General features: G+C 52.8%; 1 protein-coding gene across 2 annotated transcripts in view; it reads left to right on the top strand.

Annotated features, from left to right (window-relative positions):
• The window catches only part of PIGG (phosphatidylinositol glycan anchor biosynthesis class G (EMM blood group)), a 40,914-nt gene that overhangs the window by 22,488 nt on the left and 4,620 nt on the right, over nucleotides 1-13,806 (top strand). Inside the window, exons 8-13 of one of the 2 annotated variants that reach the window (XM_060013149.1) lie at nucleotides 76-357; nucleotides 1,585-2,042; nucleotides 4,335-4,526; nucleotides 9,505-9,814; nucleotides 11,481-11,609; nucleotides 13,384-13,547. In XM_060013149.1, coding sequence (XP_059869132.1) covers nucleotides 76-357; nucleotides 1,585-2,042; nucleotides 4,335-4,526; nucleotides 9,505-9,814; nucleotides 11,481-11,609; nucleotides 13,384-13,547 — 1,535 coding nt within the window. The remainder of the gene's footprint in view (nucleotides 1-75; nucleotides 358-1,584; nucleotides 2,043-4,334; nucleotides 4,527-9,504; nucleotides 9,815-11,480; nucleotides 11,610-13,383; nucleotides 13,548-13,806) is intronic. The other variant, XM_060013150.1, reaches the window with a different exon arrangement.

The raw sequence follows: 13,806 nt of genomic DNA, 5'->3' as shown, positions 1-13,806 counted from the left end.
AAAGTTTCTAGAAAAGCGAAGGGAGAGCCCCCTGCGTGGTGGAGTCGCGGACGCCACCGCTGCTTCTTGTTGCAGGTCCTCGCGCTGCTTCTGCTCAGCAGCCCCCGGGCACTGAGCGGCAAGGCCGAGCTGGACGTCCCTCTGCCGTCGCCCGCCTTCTCTCTGCTCTGTTACCTGCTGCCCCTGGGCCTCGTAGCGCTCCACGTCACCGTGTGCACCTCCGCAGGCGGAACGTGCTACCTGTGCAGCCTCCCGTGGCTGACGGCAGGCGGAGTGATGGTGCTGATTTCCACACTGCTCTGCGCAGTCCTGTCTGCTCTCACCGGGATGTTTGCCGGCGGAAAGCGTCTGAGTAAGGTAAGGCCGGCTTTCCAGATAGGCTGTTCTTGTTCCTCCAGCTGATGAGACACGGGTTAAGCCCCTGGTGCGTACCAGGCATGGTGCTGATGGGAGCCGAGGAAAGGGCCCACCCTTCATGGGAGCCAACAGGACGTGCTCACAGGGGCTGGTCTCCCGGGTCCCTGGGCATCCCGACTTGACACGCTCAGACCTGTGCTATGAGGTCTCATGCCTTCCTTCTCAGTTAGAAAGACAGGGTCCCTGGCGCTGTAAGCAGGGGACTGTCCAGAGCGGCTGGCACAGAGGGACAGGCAGCTGGCTGACGGGGGGCCAAGAGGAGACAGACCCCGCCCTCATCCTGCCTCATAAAATGCAGTTTCCTCTGCTAGACTGATGTTCTCCTTTAGAATTCTTGCAGCCTTTGGCCTCTGACACCTTCATTCATCAGCTGCTTGTGGTGGCAGGGTGGTGAGAGAGAGGTGGGCAGTCCCAGTTGGTCCACAGTGCCCAGAGCCCAAGGGACCCAGTGCAGTGACTCGTCACAGGGCCACAGACGCCCCCCCCAACCTGTGTGGTGTCGTTTACCACACATATGTCTCCCCGCTGGAGCATGGGCTTCCCTAGAGCAGTCTGATTCTCCAGGGCCTGAGCAGGCTCACAGTATCAAGCTCTGGCATGTACTAGCTGCACGCAGTTAGCAGAACAAATATTGAGTAGTACTGAATGACGGCCATGGAGTCCTCATTTTACTTTAAATGCTTTAAATTAGTGTATTTACGGGCTAGTACTGTGATGCCAACTGCTGTAATGGAAACTCTCTGGATTTCTGGAAAGTTCTTGGAGAACTTAGGTGTCTGGTTCGGTGGAATACACCCTTGGGGCTCTTTGGTTTCCAGTAACAGGCAGTGGCTCAGAGGGCAAGGACAGGCTGCAAGGAGGGTCCGGCCTGGGACTGGTGGGCAATGCTGCAGGCTCCGGCACTGCCGAGACTGCTTGGGTCCAGACAGCTTCAGTCTCCTTGTCACTCAGCTTAGGACTTGCAGTCCGGGGAGGACCGCCCTGCTGTTTCCACGTCCGCCTGGCGGTGCTCGGGGGGACGGGGAGTAGTGGGTGCCGGGCGTGAGGGGCAGCAGGTGTCTGTCACGGCAGGTTAGGTTCTGTGAGCGAAAGCTGTAAGCTCGGGCAGCAAGAAGATGATGTGCTGTTCAGATTTTTCCCATATAAAATACATTTTCCTTTTTACAGAATCCACCTCAGTGCAACTCAAGGTGGTCGGAGTTAGATCTTCTCATCTTGCTGGGGACCGTGGGCCACACGTTGAGTCTGGGCGCAAGCAGCTTCATCGAAGAGGAGCCCCAGACGTGGTACTTCCTCGTCAACACGCTGTGTCTAGCTCTGTGCCACGAAATCTACAGAAACTGCTTTCTGGGAGACGACTGTGCGCCTCAGAGTTGCCCGCACGCGGGAGAGGACTTTGACGGGGTCGCAGCGGCCCCACAGGGCAAGAGCCCTGGCCCTGACGTGTGGGAGCTCGACAGAGCGTCCAGGCACCCCTCTCCCCTGGGAGCGCTCAGAGGCCCTGAAAGGTGGATGGTGCTGGCGAGCCCGTGGCTGATTCTGACCTGCTGCCGGCTGCTTCGGTCACTGAACCAGACGGGTGTGCAGTGGGCCCACCGGCCTGACCTGGGGCACTGGCTCACCAGGTGAGGGCAAAAGCCGTGACCTCGGGCCAGACCCTCCGTAGGCCTGTTTTTCATATTCAGGATAGAAATGGCATTTGAGATCTGAAGAAATAGAAAACTAACCCATGATTTGACATTGAGAGGTGAATTTATTTGAGGCTAGCTTGATAGTTTGGTTTTTTATCGCTGAATCCCTGTAAGTGTTCATGTTTGAGAACCTGTGAATTTTAAAATGATCACTGCAGCAGGATGTAGTTTGTCACTCGCTGCCCTGCCCCGCTGGTGCGAGGCTGGGGTGACGGGCTGGCAGGGCCTGTGCCCAGGAGCCCTTGGGAGAGTGGCTTTGCCTTCTGTGCTTCCGCCCTTCTCTCCCCACCACCAGGAAGGGCAGCTGCGTTGGCTGGAGCCTGTAGGTGAGCCTTCAGCCTCCTCTGAGGCCTCTCACGAGTGGCTGGGAAATGAAGTAGAAAGTATAGCAGATACAGAGGATTGAAGTACAGAGAAGAAACTAGGACAGAAAAGACCAGCATTTGGTCATATCATAAGTTTTACTCTCTGTCAGTGAAGGCTTAGAAAACTAAAGTATGGGAGCAGTGAAATGAAAAAGTGTTTCCAAGAGTGACAAGGGTCACTGTCGGATCGCTGGGAAGAGCTTCTGTAAGAATTGTCAGCAGGAAGCAGGGCTCAGGAAGGTCGTAGACACGTTCCTAAAGGAGGAAGTGGCAAAGGAGAGAACAGGAAGTGCTCACTCCTGCTCGTGATTCGGGAACTTCAGTTAGATAAGAATGTGCGGTTTTATACGTGATGAGGGAGGGGACAAAAACCCAGGCTTGGCGAGCACCGGGGAGTCCTGGGGCCACACACTGGCACAGTCCTTTTGGAAGATACCTGGAATTGTACATCAAAGGCCGTAAGCTTGTTTATTCCTCTGGCCAAATAATGCTCATGATAAATTTCTACCAAGTGTTAACAGTACTAGCAAACCTTCGGCAACCATAGTAATCACAGGTAGCGTTTTTCAGGTTCCTGCTGTGTGCCCACTCATTTCATTTTCACAGCAACCCTGAAGAGAGGGCGCTGGCCTGTCTGCGCTTGGGGTGTGAAAGCAGAGGGGAGCTGAGGCAGCACCAGGCAGAGCCAGAGCACGTGAGGATGAGAGCGTGCTGGGGCAGCACAACGACCTCACTTCTTATTTTCCTGGGAAGCTGCAGCACTGCGGGAAGATCTGCTGATTTCCACCCACAGATGCACTAACATGGTGTGTAGGGATGCCGCCACCACCCCTGGCCCACTCTCCAGGGTGCAGCTGTGCCCACTCCTGGGTCTAGACCCTCCTCCAGCACACTGGACCCCCACCCCTTTCCATCAAGGGCGCTCCCCTCCTGCAGCACGATTCTCCCTGTCAGTTTGTAAAGAGGCTGCAGTTTCGGTGATTCCTCCTCCAGGGCGGAGCCTTTGAGAGACGCCCAATCACCGTCCCTATGCTCCATTTTCCATTTGTGACAATTGACAATGCAGGATCTGCATGGAACATGCAGCTTACAGAGCAACACCAGAGGCCCCAGCGTGGCCCCGATCACCGTCTGCCATTCCCGGGACCCGTGCCCTGACACTGGCCTCCTTTCCTCTGCATCTTCCCAAGTTCGTCTTTCCGCGTGGCGTATACATGCCTCGGGTTAACGGCCCGTGAACACGTGGGCTTTGTGAGTGTGAGCTGCAGTGACTAGCACGGGAAAGAGCCCTGCCTTCCCAGGGCTCAGCTCGCCGAGGTGGCAGGGAGCGGTGGGCAAGGGCCGGGCAGAGAGAGGGCCTGTGACAGCCACGTGCCCAGCCTCTTCACCAGGTCTCCCCGCCTGGGAGGGGGCAGACGCTCCTGCGTGAGTCTGTGTGCACTGACGAGTGAATGGAAGAGGACAGTGCCAGGATGTGTGCGTCTCCCGTGAGCGGGCACACGCTGGTAGATGTGCACTTTGCACACAGCCTCTTCACCTGTGGTTGGGGAAATGAGGCTGCCCCAGAAAGGGGGCACCAGGGCAGCCAGCGGGCAGTGTTGAATATATCGCTGCCCTGGCCAGTGCAGAGCTGATGGTAGCTACCAGTTGTGAATGAGCAATGAGAGATTGGGTTAACGGCCCTTTATTTGTTCCACTTTAAGAACCTCTGTTTGAATTTAAAAAACAAAAAATTTTCTTTTTTGCTTTTCAGGAAAATGAGCTCTTTTTACTACAGTTCTTAGAAAGCCACTTGGTGTGAATCCATAATATCGCTAGTTATCCTTGGTAGTAATTGTTGGCATTTTACATTTCATTTCAGCTCTGATCATAAGGCTGAACTGTCTGTTCTGGCCGCAGTTTCCCTCATCATGATTTTTGTGTTGGTTCAGAAGAGGTGCTCCCTGGCATCAAAAGTGGCCATGGCGTTTGGCCTGCTGGGCATCTATTGCTACAGGGTGGCCATTGGAAATCTGCTGTTCCCCTGGCAGCAAAACAACAAAGACATTTCAAAGTAAGTGTACTGGCAGACACAAGCACTTGTTTTTAGATCTGTTCTAATGTTTTATGTACTAAAAAATGCCATGCAATCTTGAGAACATTGGAGTTTGGTCTTTGTGAATTGTGATTTTGTCAACGGTTACTGACAATGCCTCAGTGAACCAATTCTGTTAGCCTCTTTTTTTGAAAGGAGAGAGACGAATAACCTGGAAGTAAGGTCACTAAGATTTATTTATTGTTTTTTAGTAAGGGGTTCTTTAAAAATAAAGAATTTAAAGGATTCAGTTTTGCTCCATCAAGAAGTAACTAGTAATGAGGATAATAACGAGTGGATGCTGCCTAGGAGTTGGGGGGTGAAGCATGCCAGAAAACCAAACTTTCCCGTAACTTACGTGAGTTCCTGGAGCGGGGGCTCATGGTGATTGAATCGTCAGGACCACTTTTTGCATGTCAAAGTGGCAGCTTTTTTGTTTTTAATGGTGATGTGGGCTGGGGTGGGCAGAGCCTGTTCTGGAGGGCTGTTCGTAAAACGTGTTAAGAACCTTGACTTTGTCCAACCCTCTGACTTGGGTGTCCTCTTCTAGAATTTATCTCAAAAATACAACCAGAGGTGAGGCGAGAGACTGGGATATGGGCATGCTCTCTGAAGCATTACTTTACAGTTGCACAGAGTAAAAAACAAGGTAGTTGGCCAACAGTAGTGGGTAAGCCTCGGAGTTACGGTTTCAGGTCTTACATTTAAGTCTTTAATCCATTTTGAATTTATTTTTGTGCATGATGTAAGAGAGTTGTCCAGTTTGATTCTTTTAAACGTAGCTGTGTAGTTTTCCCAACACCATTTATTGAAGAGGCTGTCTTTCCCCCATTGTATATTGTTGCCTCTTTTGTTGTAGATTAATTGCCCGTATAAGTGTAGGTTCATCTGGGCTCTCTCTTCTGTTCCATTGATCTATGTGTGTGTGTGTGTGTTTGTGCATTACCATACTGTTTTGATTACTGTAGCTGTGTAATATGGTTTAAAGTTAGGGCACGTGATACCTCCATCTTTGTTCTTCTTTCTCAAGATTGTTTTGGCTATTTGGGGTCTTTTGTGTTTCCCTACAAATTTTAGAATTCTTTGTTCTAGTTCTGTGAAAAACACCATGGGTATTTTGATAGGGATTACATTGAATCTGTAGATTGCTTTGCATAGTATGGTCATTTTAACAGTATTAATTCTTCCAATCCAAGAACATGGGATATCTTTCCATCAGTTTGTGTTGTCTTCAGTTTCTTTCATCAGTGTCTTATAGTTTTCCAAATACAGGTCTTTTACCTCTTAGTTAGATTTATTTCTAGGTATTTTATTCTTTTGATGCAGTTGTCAGTGGGATTGTTTTCTTAATTTCTCTTTATGATAGTTTGTTGTTAGTTATAGAAATGCAACAGACTTCTGTTTATTAATTTTGTACCCTGCAACTTTACTGAATTCATTGATGAGCTCTAGTAGTTTTTTGGTATTGTCTTTAGGATTTTCTATGTATAGTATCATGGCATCTGCAAACAGTGACAGTTTTATTTCTTCCTTACCAATTTGGATGTCTTTTATTTCTTTCTCTTATCTGATTGCTGTGGCTAGGACTTCCAATACTATATTGAATAAAAGTGGCGAGAGTGGGCATCCTTGTCTTGTTCTTGATCTAGATCTTTTCACCACTGAGTATGATGTTAGCTGTGGTCTTATCGTATGTGGCCTTTATTATGTTGAGGTATGTTCCCTCTATACCCACTTTCTAGAGAGTTGTTTTTTCTTTTTATCGTAAATGGTGTTGAATTTTGTGAACTGCTTTTTCTGCATCTATTGAGATGACCATATGGTCTTCATTCTTCAGTTTGTTAATGTTGTGAATCACCCTGATTGATTTGTGGCTATTGAACCATCTTTGCATCCTTGGGATAAATCCTGCTTCATCATGGTGTGTGATCCATTTAATGTTTGGCTGAATTCGGTTTGCTAATATTTTGTTGAGGATTTGTTACCTGTGTTCATCAGTGATATTGGCCTATAATTTTTCTGTGTGCAATATCTTTGTCTGGTTTTGGTATCAGGGTGATGCTGGCCTCATAGTATGAGTTTGGAAGCATTCCTTCCTCTGTAATTTTTCGAATAGTTTGAGAAGGATAGGTATTAAGTCTTCTCTAGATGTTTGGTATTGCTTTCCTAATCAGAGAAAGAAAAGCAAGTGTTATACTCTCTAAAAAGGTGTCAAGGTGAATTCTGAGGGCTATGGCCCGGCTGTTTGGGTGGCTGAGGGGCACAAGGGCCACACCTGGAAACAAGACCTGTCAACTGGTGTGGGACGTCAAGGTGATGCCAAGGGCCTGGCTGAGGCGACGGCAGAGTGGCAGGCCTTCACCTGAGGCAGGGAGGTCAGGTGGGGAGGGCATGGTGGGAGACATCTTAAAGACTGTTCACTTCAAAGTCTGAGACTCTGGGCAGATGTCAAGGCTGGATGTCACATGTGAGGGCGTCCAATCCAGGGGTGTTTGTTTAAATCTCAAAGTGCAACACATGAATAAACTCCTCTTTCCTCTCGGATACACCTGATTTCACTTCAAGACTTCGATGACTTCCTTACCTTTCATGGATAGAACAGCATGTACCTTGTTGGTGCCCAAAATATAGGCCAGTGCACCCTTTCATTAACCTGCACTGCTTGGTTCACATCCGTCCCGTAGAACGCTTCCGTTCTCCACCCCGGTCTGTCCTGATTCTAGACCCCTCTTGGTTCTAGATCTGCCCCAATTCTAAAGCTGCCCTAATTCTAGGTCTGCCTGAAAGCAGCTCCTCTCCTTTCAGCCCCCGCAGGCGCTGCTGTCCATCAGTATTCGAGAATCCTCTACGTTTAGCTCTTGACTTTCATCTCCGCTCTGAAGCCCAGGCCTGGCTGGAGCAGAAGCCGACGCTCAGTGGTTCTGGATGTGAAGGCACAGCTGGCTGGTGAGGGCAAGAGGTGGACCCATTAAAGGCGTCCGGTGGCGCTCCCCTCCTGTTCACAGTCAGTCCTCCTTGATACGGAACCCAGCCCCTTTCTTCTGGAAACTTCTCTGATTCCTTGGACCTTTGCTCATTTCCCCCTCTTTGACCCTGTGGGTCCGTCATCAGCACTCAGCTTAGCACACACCTTGGCGTGGTTGCATCTGACCCCAGCTCCTCCACCAGGGTGAGCCCCATGGCGGGCCTCATATCAGCCTCTCGTGTCTCCATGTTGCCAGTAGATAGTGCTCCACTCTTTACATTAAACTGATCATCCTAAAAAAAAAAAACATTTTTTAAAAACGCAGAAACTGGGCTTGCCCGGTGGCGCAGCGGTTGAGAATCCAGCTGCCAGTGCAGGGGACACGGGTTTGATCCCCGGTCCGGGAAGATCCCACATGCCGCCGAGCAACTGAGCCCGTGCGCCACAACTACCGAGCCTGTGCTCTACAGCCCGCGAGCCACAACTACTGAGCCCACGTGCCACAACTACTGAAGCCCGCACACCTAGAGCCCATGCTCTGCAGCAAGAGAAGCCACCACAGTGAGAAGCCCATGCACGGCAATGAAGAGTAGCCCCCGATCACTGCGACTAGAGGGAGCCCCGCATGCAGCAACAAAGACCCAACGCAGCCAAAAATAAATAATAAAGAAGATAAATAAGTTTATTTTTTTAAAATGTATAAACCTTTTCCTAAGAAAATCTGATATAGGAAAATTCAGTTTTCAACACAGATACATTCTTTTTTTTAATTTATTTACTTTATTTATTTAATTTTGGCTGCATTGGGTCTTCATTGCTGTGTGCAGCTTTCTCTAGTTGAGGCGAGCAGGGGCCACTCTGTTGCAGTGCGTGGGCTTCTCATTGCAGTGGCTTCTCTTGTTGTGGAGCACGGGCTCTAGGCGCGCGGACTTCAGTAGTTGTGGCTCACGGTCTCTAGAGCACAGGCTCAGTAGTTGCGGCACATGGGCTTAGTGACTCTGCTGCATGTGGGATCTTCCCGGACCAGGGCTTGCTTGAACCCGTGTCCCCTGCATTAGCAGGCGGATTCTTAACCACTGCACCACCAAGGATGTCCCCAGATACATTCTTAAGGTGAACATTTCATTTAAAATTTGATTTACTTAGCGTCACTTTAAATAATCAGCTTTTCTAGTACTGTATAAAATGTTTGATTTATGAATTGATCTGAAATCTGTTTTAGGAATGTATAGTGCCATAAATTGTATCCTTTACAGATGATGACTGTGCTCAAGTACTTAACCCACAGTAGTATTTAACATTTACCGTGTGCCAAGCGCTTTACGTGCGTTCTCTTGTTTAATTGTCAGGACAGCCTTGTGAGGTGTAGGTACCATTTCTCTTCATTTTATGAATAAGAAGCTGAGCATCAGAAGTTGTAATTAACTTGCCCCAACAGCAGAGCTCGTCTGTGGCAGTGCCCAGACTGACCTGGCGCCACCTTCCTCCAGACCCGCAGTCTGGACCGCACCACTGTATGTGTGTGTCTGTACACACATGCAAGCACGTACTTAAATCTGCTTGGTTGTGAACATGCTCGGTTGTGTCTTAGCATTTATGAACTTACGGAATTTCCTGACAGAGCTGGACCTTATCCTACTGCAGTGGTTTTTCAAACTAACTATGCAAAGTAGGTGGACAGTTCTTTCGGCTACAAGTAATGGCTCTGGTCCTACACCTAGGTGATCCTTGGGCCACAGGAGCAAGTTTTCCTGTAAGCCGGCTCCATCAGAGAAGTGAGCACAGAGCGGACAGGCCTGCCGGCCTCTGGGCGGGGCGTCCTGGGAGGCTGATGTGCAGAGGCAGACGCCCTCACTTCCACAGAGCTCCCCCGGCGGGTGGGTCCTGAAGCTTGTACTGTCAGCTCAGTAGACACGTGGTTTTCATGGGATGACGTGTGCTTGAATTTTTCTAGCTGGTGCTAATGAATCTGACTTCTTTTGCTTTCTTTAGGGGCATCACCGAAGCTCGTTTTGTTTATGTCTTTGTCCTTGGCATTCTGTTCACGGGCACCAAAGGCTTGCTTAAATCTCAGATCACTGCTGATGACTTCACAGTCAAGACCGTGGGCCTCTGGGAAATACACAGCGGGTTAGTTCTGCTGGCGGCGCTGCTCCTCAGACCTCACAATCTTCCCGTCTTAGCCCTGAGCCTCGTCATCCAGACCATCATGACTCAGTTCGTCTGGCGGCCCCTGAGGCACGACGCAGCTGAGGTCACCGTGATGCATTACTGGTTCGGTCAAGCGTTCTTCTATTTTCAGGTAGGCTTTCATCATCATCGTGGGTAGAAGACTATTAACTTTTTATGTCGTTTATCTTTTGGTTTTTCTTTGAGAAAATTTTACCATAAGCTAGGAAGTTACACTGTATGTTTAGTGAAAGAACTGTCAGTATGGCGTGGTGAATCACGCTTAAATTGCACGTATAGCATAAAGTACGTTTAGTTAGTTAAGACAGACGTCCTTGGTGGGGTGTATAGTAGCTGCGCTGGATCTGCTCTCAGCGGGCGGTTAGGGCAGCGCATCATGTTCCCGTGGCTTTATCAGATGTGGGTGATGACTGCTCTCACCTGCTCCCCTGGCTGTCAGCACTAGGCATTTCTGGGGCTCCCCACTTGGTTATTAATCTCTTGGGCCCCGTGCTTGTCACGTCCTCTCCCGTGTTGAAGGGCCCATAAAGGCAAGTCCAGCCGCCTCCAGGGTAGACCTCAGTGTGCAGCTGTGTACTTGGGAAGCACCTGGACAGGTGAACAGAGCATCCAGCTCCCGGCCTTGGAGGGACCGAGTTCCACCCCAGCCCTCCCGCATCGCCGCCCTGGGTCAGGTGGCTCCGCCCTCGACCTGCACCGCACGCATCACCCCTGAGGGTGGAGCGCAATCGCCGGAGTCCCCATCTCGCTCCGCGCTGTCCGGCCAAGGAACTTTGCAAACCGACTGAACGTCTGAGTGTGTTTTCCCGTCTGTACAGTGAGGATCTGCATTTCCTCCCTCCTCTGTCCAGACCCTGGAGCTTGCCTGGTGCCCCGTGTCCCGGCAGCTTGGCCTGGGGCCTCTTCCTCATCTCCTGGTTTCTGGCTGCTTCCAGCCTCACCACAGTTGCATGGCTTTTCCTTTTGTTCCCTGAAGCCCAGAAGTGGGCAGGGGTAAAGTACTAGAAATCTGTAAGTCCTGGAGGGATGTGACCTGACCCTCCCCCTGTCTGTGCCTCCCCAATCCTCCAGCCCCACTTTGCTTCCATCTCCCTTTCACTCCAGCTGTAGCCTCGCCCCAAGGACCCCCACTTTCAGTGCCTACCGTTGTCACCAGGACCCCGCAGCGACGCCACAGCCGGGGTCCTTGCGGACCCAGGGCGTGGACCGCACCTCCCTGGCGTCTGAGCCGCCCGTCACGGGAAGGTGCCCTCTCTGACGGCCGAGCACTGGCCCGCGGATTCTGTTCCTGTGTGTGCCTCATGCTGTGTTACCACCGAGGACACAGCTGTTCGTACCTCTCAGAAGGTCACAGGCGTCATGGATGTGGGGAAATGCAGAGCTTGCGTTTCCAGAATTGCGGAGTACCAGCCGGGAGTGGGAAGACAGCGAAGGGACCAGCGTGAACGTGGGCCCCGAGGGAGGAGGGAGGAGAGCGGCCGAGTGCCTCTTCCAGGCGCGCCTGCGTCAGAGCTGTCCTGCCGGCCGGTTGGCGTAGCTCATGTGTGGCCTCGGAAGGACTGTAGGTTTCACTGCACATTTCAAGAAATGTCCAGATGGCCCACGTCAGTCTGTTTCCTCTCTTCATCTGGACGTCACTTGCAGGCCTGTTCCTGGGGGTTGCCTCCCGTCTGGAGGTCAGTTAATGATGGTCACTCTGTCTCTGAGCACAAGTGGCTTGGTGGGGAATGGGAACGCTGTCACATCGGAAGATCGCCTCGTCCCTCTGCCTTCTCCAGGCTCCCCAGGGCCCAGCTGAACCGTGGGCCTGTCTGAAGAACACAGGACACCCCTGCCCGGGGGCGCACAGCCCCACAGCTCTGCGTGGGACGCCTCCCGGCAGCGCCCACACAGTCTGCAAGCTGCAGGTGCGTTCTGGGGGCACAGCAGACCCTGCTGGCCTGATCAGGCAGGTGCCCACAGTCTCCCTCTGAACCCAGATGGAGAAGGCGGCTACTGCTCAGGCAGCCTGGCTCCGCGCTGAGGCCTCAGTGTCAGGAAGACTGAGCACAGGTGGCGCCCGAGCAGGGAGGCAGACTCTGGCGTTCGGTGTGCTCCTCTGGGGGCATGTGGCCTCGTCCCTCGGGGGTGAGCACGAAGCTTCCGTGACGGCGTGTGTTGCTGGCGCGTCTCAGGCGCTGCCCGTGGGCAGCCAGAGTGCATGAGTCCAGCGGCCACGGGCGTCCCTGCAGCGGCGCCGTCAGACGTGCTAGAGGTCCTCGGGGGCAGCGCAGGTCGGCCCTTGCACGGCGGCCCCCACAGCAGGCCAGATGAGCAGCAGTTGTGCGGCCTTGGGAGCAGAGCGCCCCTGGGGCCGTGCTCATCTCCCCTCCCACAGCCCTTCCCTCAGGCGTCTCCCTTTTCTCACTGTCGGGTTTCCCGGCAGGAGAATCACAGGCTCTCCGCTCCTTCTTCCGGCCTTCAGCTCACCAGCTCCTCGTGGTATGGGGTCAGGAGCGTGGTGCCCAGCTGGCATCCACAGCTCTCCGCGGGCCCCTGGGTCTCTCCCTGCCTCGGTTCCTCACCTGCACGGTGTCAGGACTGTTGAGGATCTAGAGAGTTAACGCAAGGAAAGCCCCAGAGCATGCAGGCCGCGCCTTAGGTCGACCCTCTCTGACGGCTGAATCGGCTTCAGCGGGACCTCCAGCGACCTGCCTGGTGTGGGACCCGCTTTTCCATCTTCGGCCCACCTCCCCTCAGCGTGGCGTTTGGGACTCTTGTTCTCCCTCCCCTGCTCCTCTCAGCAGCTGTAGGGTCTCCTCCTTCTCCAGGGAGGGAGTCGTGCAGTTGGGGGAAAGCCCAGGCGGACGTGGGCAGAGCAGGGGGTCAAGGGGGAAGCTGCACGAGGGAGGTTATTGTCGAGGGAAGAGCGCGGCTCTGAGATGTTTGCGGTCTGCACCACGACCCAGTGACTGCCTGGAGTGCCACACGGCTGAGGGAGAAGGCGGTGGGCTTCACCCAGCCGGACTTGTGTCCCAGGCCGTCGGGTCAGGAGCTCCCGGGAGGGGCCTTCGCTGGGCTAGGACAGACATTTGTGCCGTCAGACCCGTAAACATCATGAGTGTCTCAGAAAAGGCCCCCAGCGTCAATAAAGACTGAGAGTGGAGAGGGACTGAACCTCGTGAGACCCTTCCCTGGGAGTCAAAACCCCACCCTCCCTGCGTGGGGCAAGCTGTCCTGTTACTGGCCCAGATCTTGCATCTGACACCTGAGCCGTACGCCAGGCAGCCAGCCCGCCCTCCCTCCGCCACCTAACAGTGGCGTCCACCCTCGAGCGAGCCGTGTGGCAACACCGCCCTCAGCTCCCCCATGCCACGTGCAGCCCCCAGACTGGGTCCCTGAGGAGGGAGGTCGGTGTGTCTGTCTGAAGTAAATAGATCTGGGGAAGTTTGGAATTTTCCATAGTTCATCATCAGACTTACATTTGTATAGTCTCTCGAAGGTAAAAGACATTCCACTTGCTCCTCCTGCCTGGGTGTGAGGCGGGCAGGTGGAGGGACAGCATCTAAGGTCAGCCCCGGAACCAGGAGTGAACGGGCAGCTGGGGCGCCTGTGTGTCCAGGTCACCGTGACCGGCTCTCACAGTTGCTAGTGGCCATGGTATGAGACCAGCCGGCTCAGCCTGTTTCTCCCCGTGTCCAGGGAAACTCCAACAACATCGCCACCGTGGACATCTCAGCAGGCTTCGTGGGCCTGGACGCCTATGTGGAGATCCCAGCCATGCTCCTGACGACGTTTGCGACATACACGGGGCCTGTGCTGTGGGCCAGCCACCTGGTAAACTTCCTGACCTCAGAAGCCAGCAGGTGAGGCTCCTTCGTCTTTAATCTGATGGCAGATCAACTCATGTTCCAGAGACAGGGTGCCTGAACCCCAAGGGCTCAAAGGTCTCGATTTTCATCCGTTTCCTTGACCTTGAACAGTCCACAGTGCGTGGCAGGGCTGGTCTGTGTGGGGGCGGCTCAGACACCCCTGCTGGCTTTCTCCAGCTCATACCAAGGTGTGTCTCCAGAGGGACAAGAAGGAAGGTCTCTTTTCATTTTCTCTGCTTGCCGGTGACCTGGT

The sequence above is a fragment of the Delphinus delphis genome, chromosome 5 (assembly GCF_949987515.2).
Source record: "Delphinus delphis chromosome 5, mDelDel1.2, whole genome shotgun sequence".
NCBI lineage: Eukaryota > Metazoa > Chordata > Mammalia > Artiodactyla > Delphinidae > Delphinus > Delphinus delphis.
This window is presented reverse-complemented; position numbering and strand designations above follow the sequence as displayed.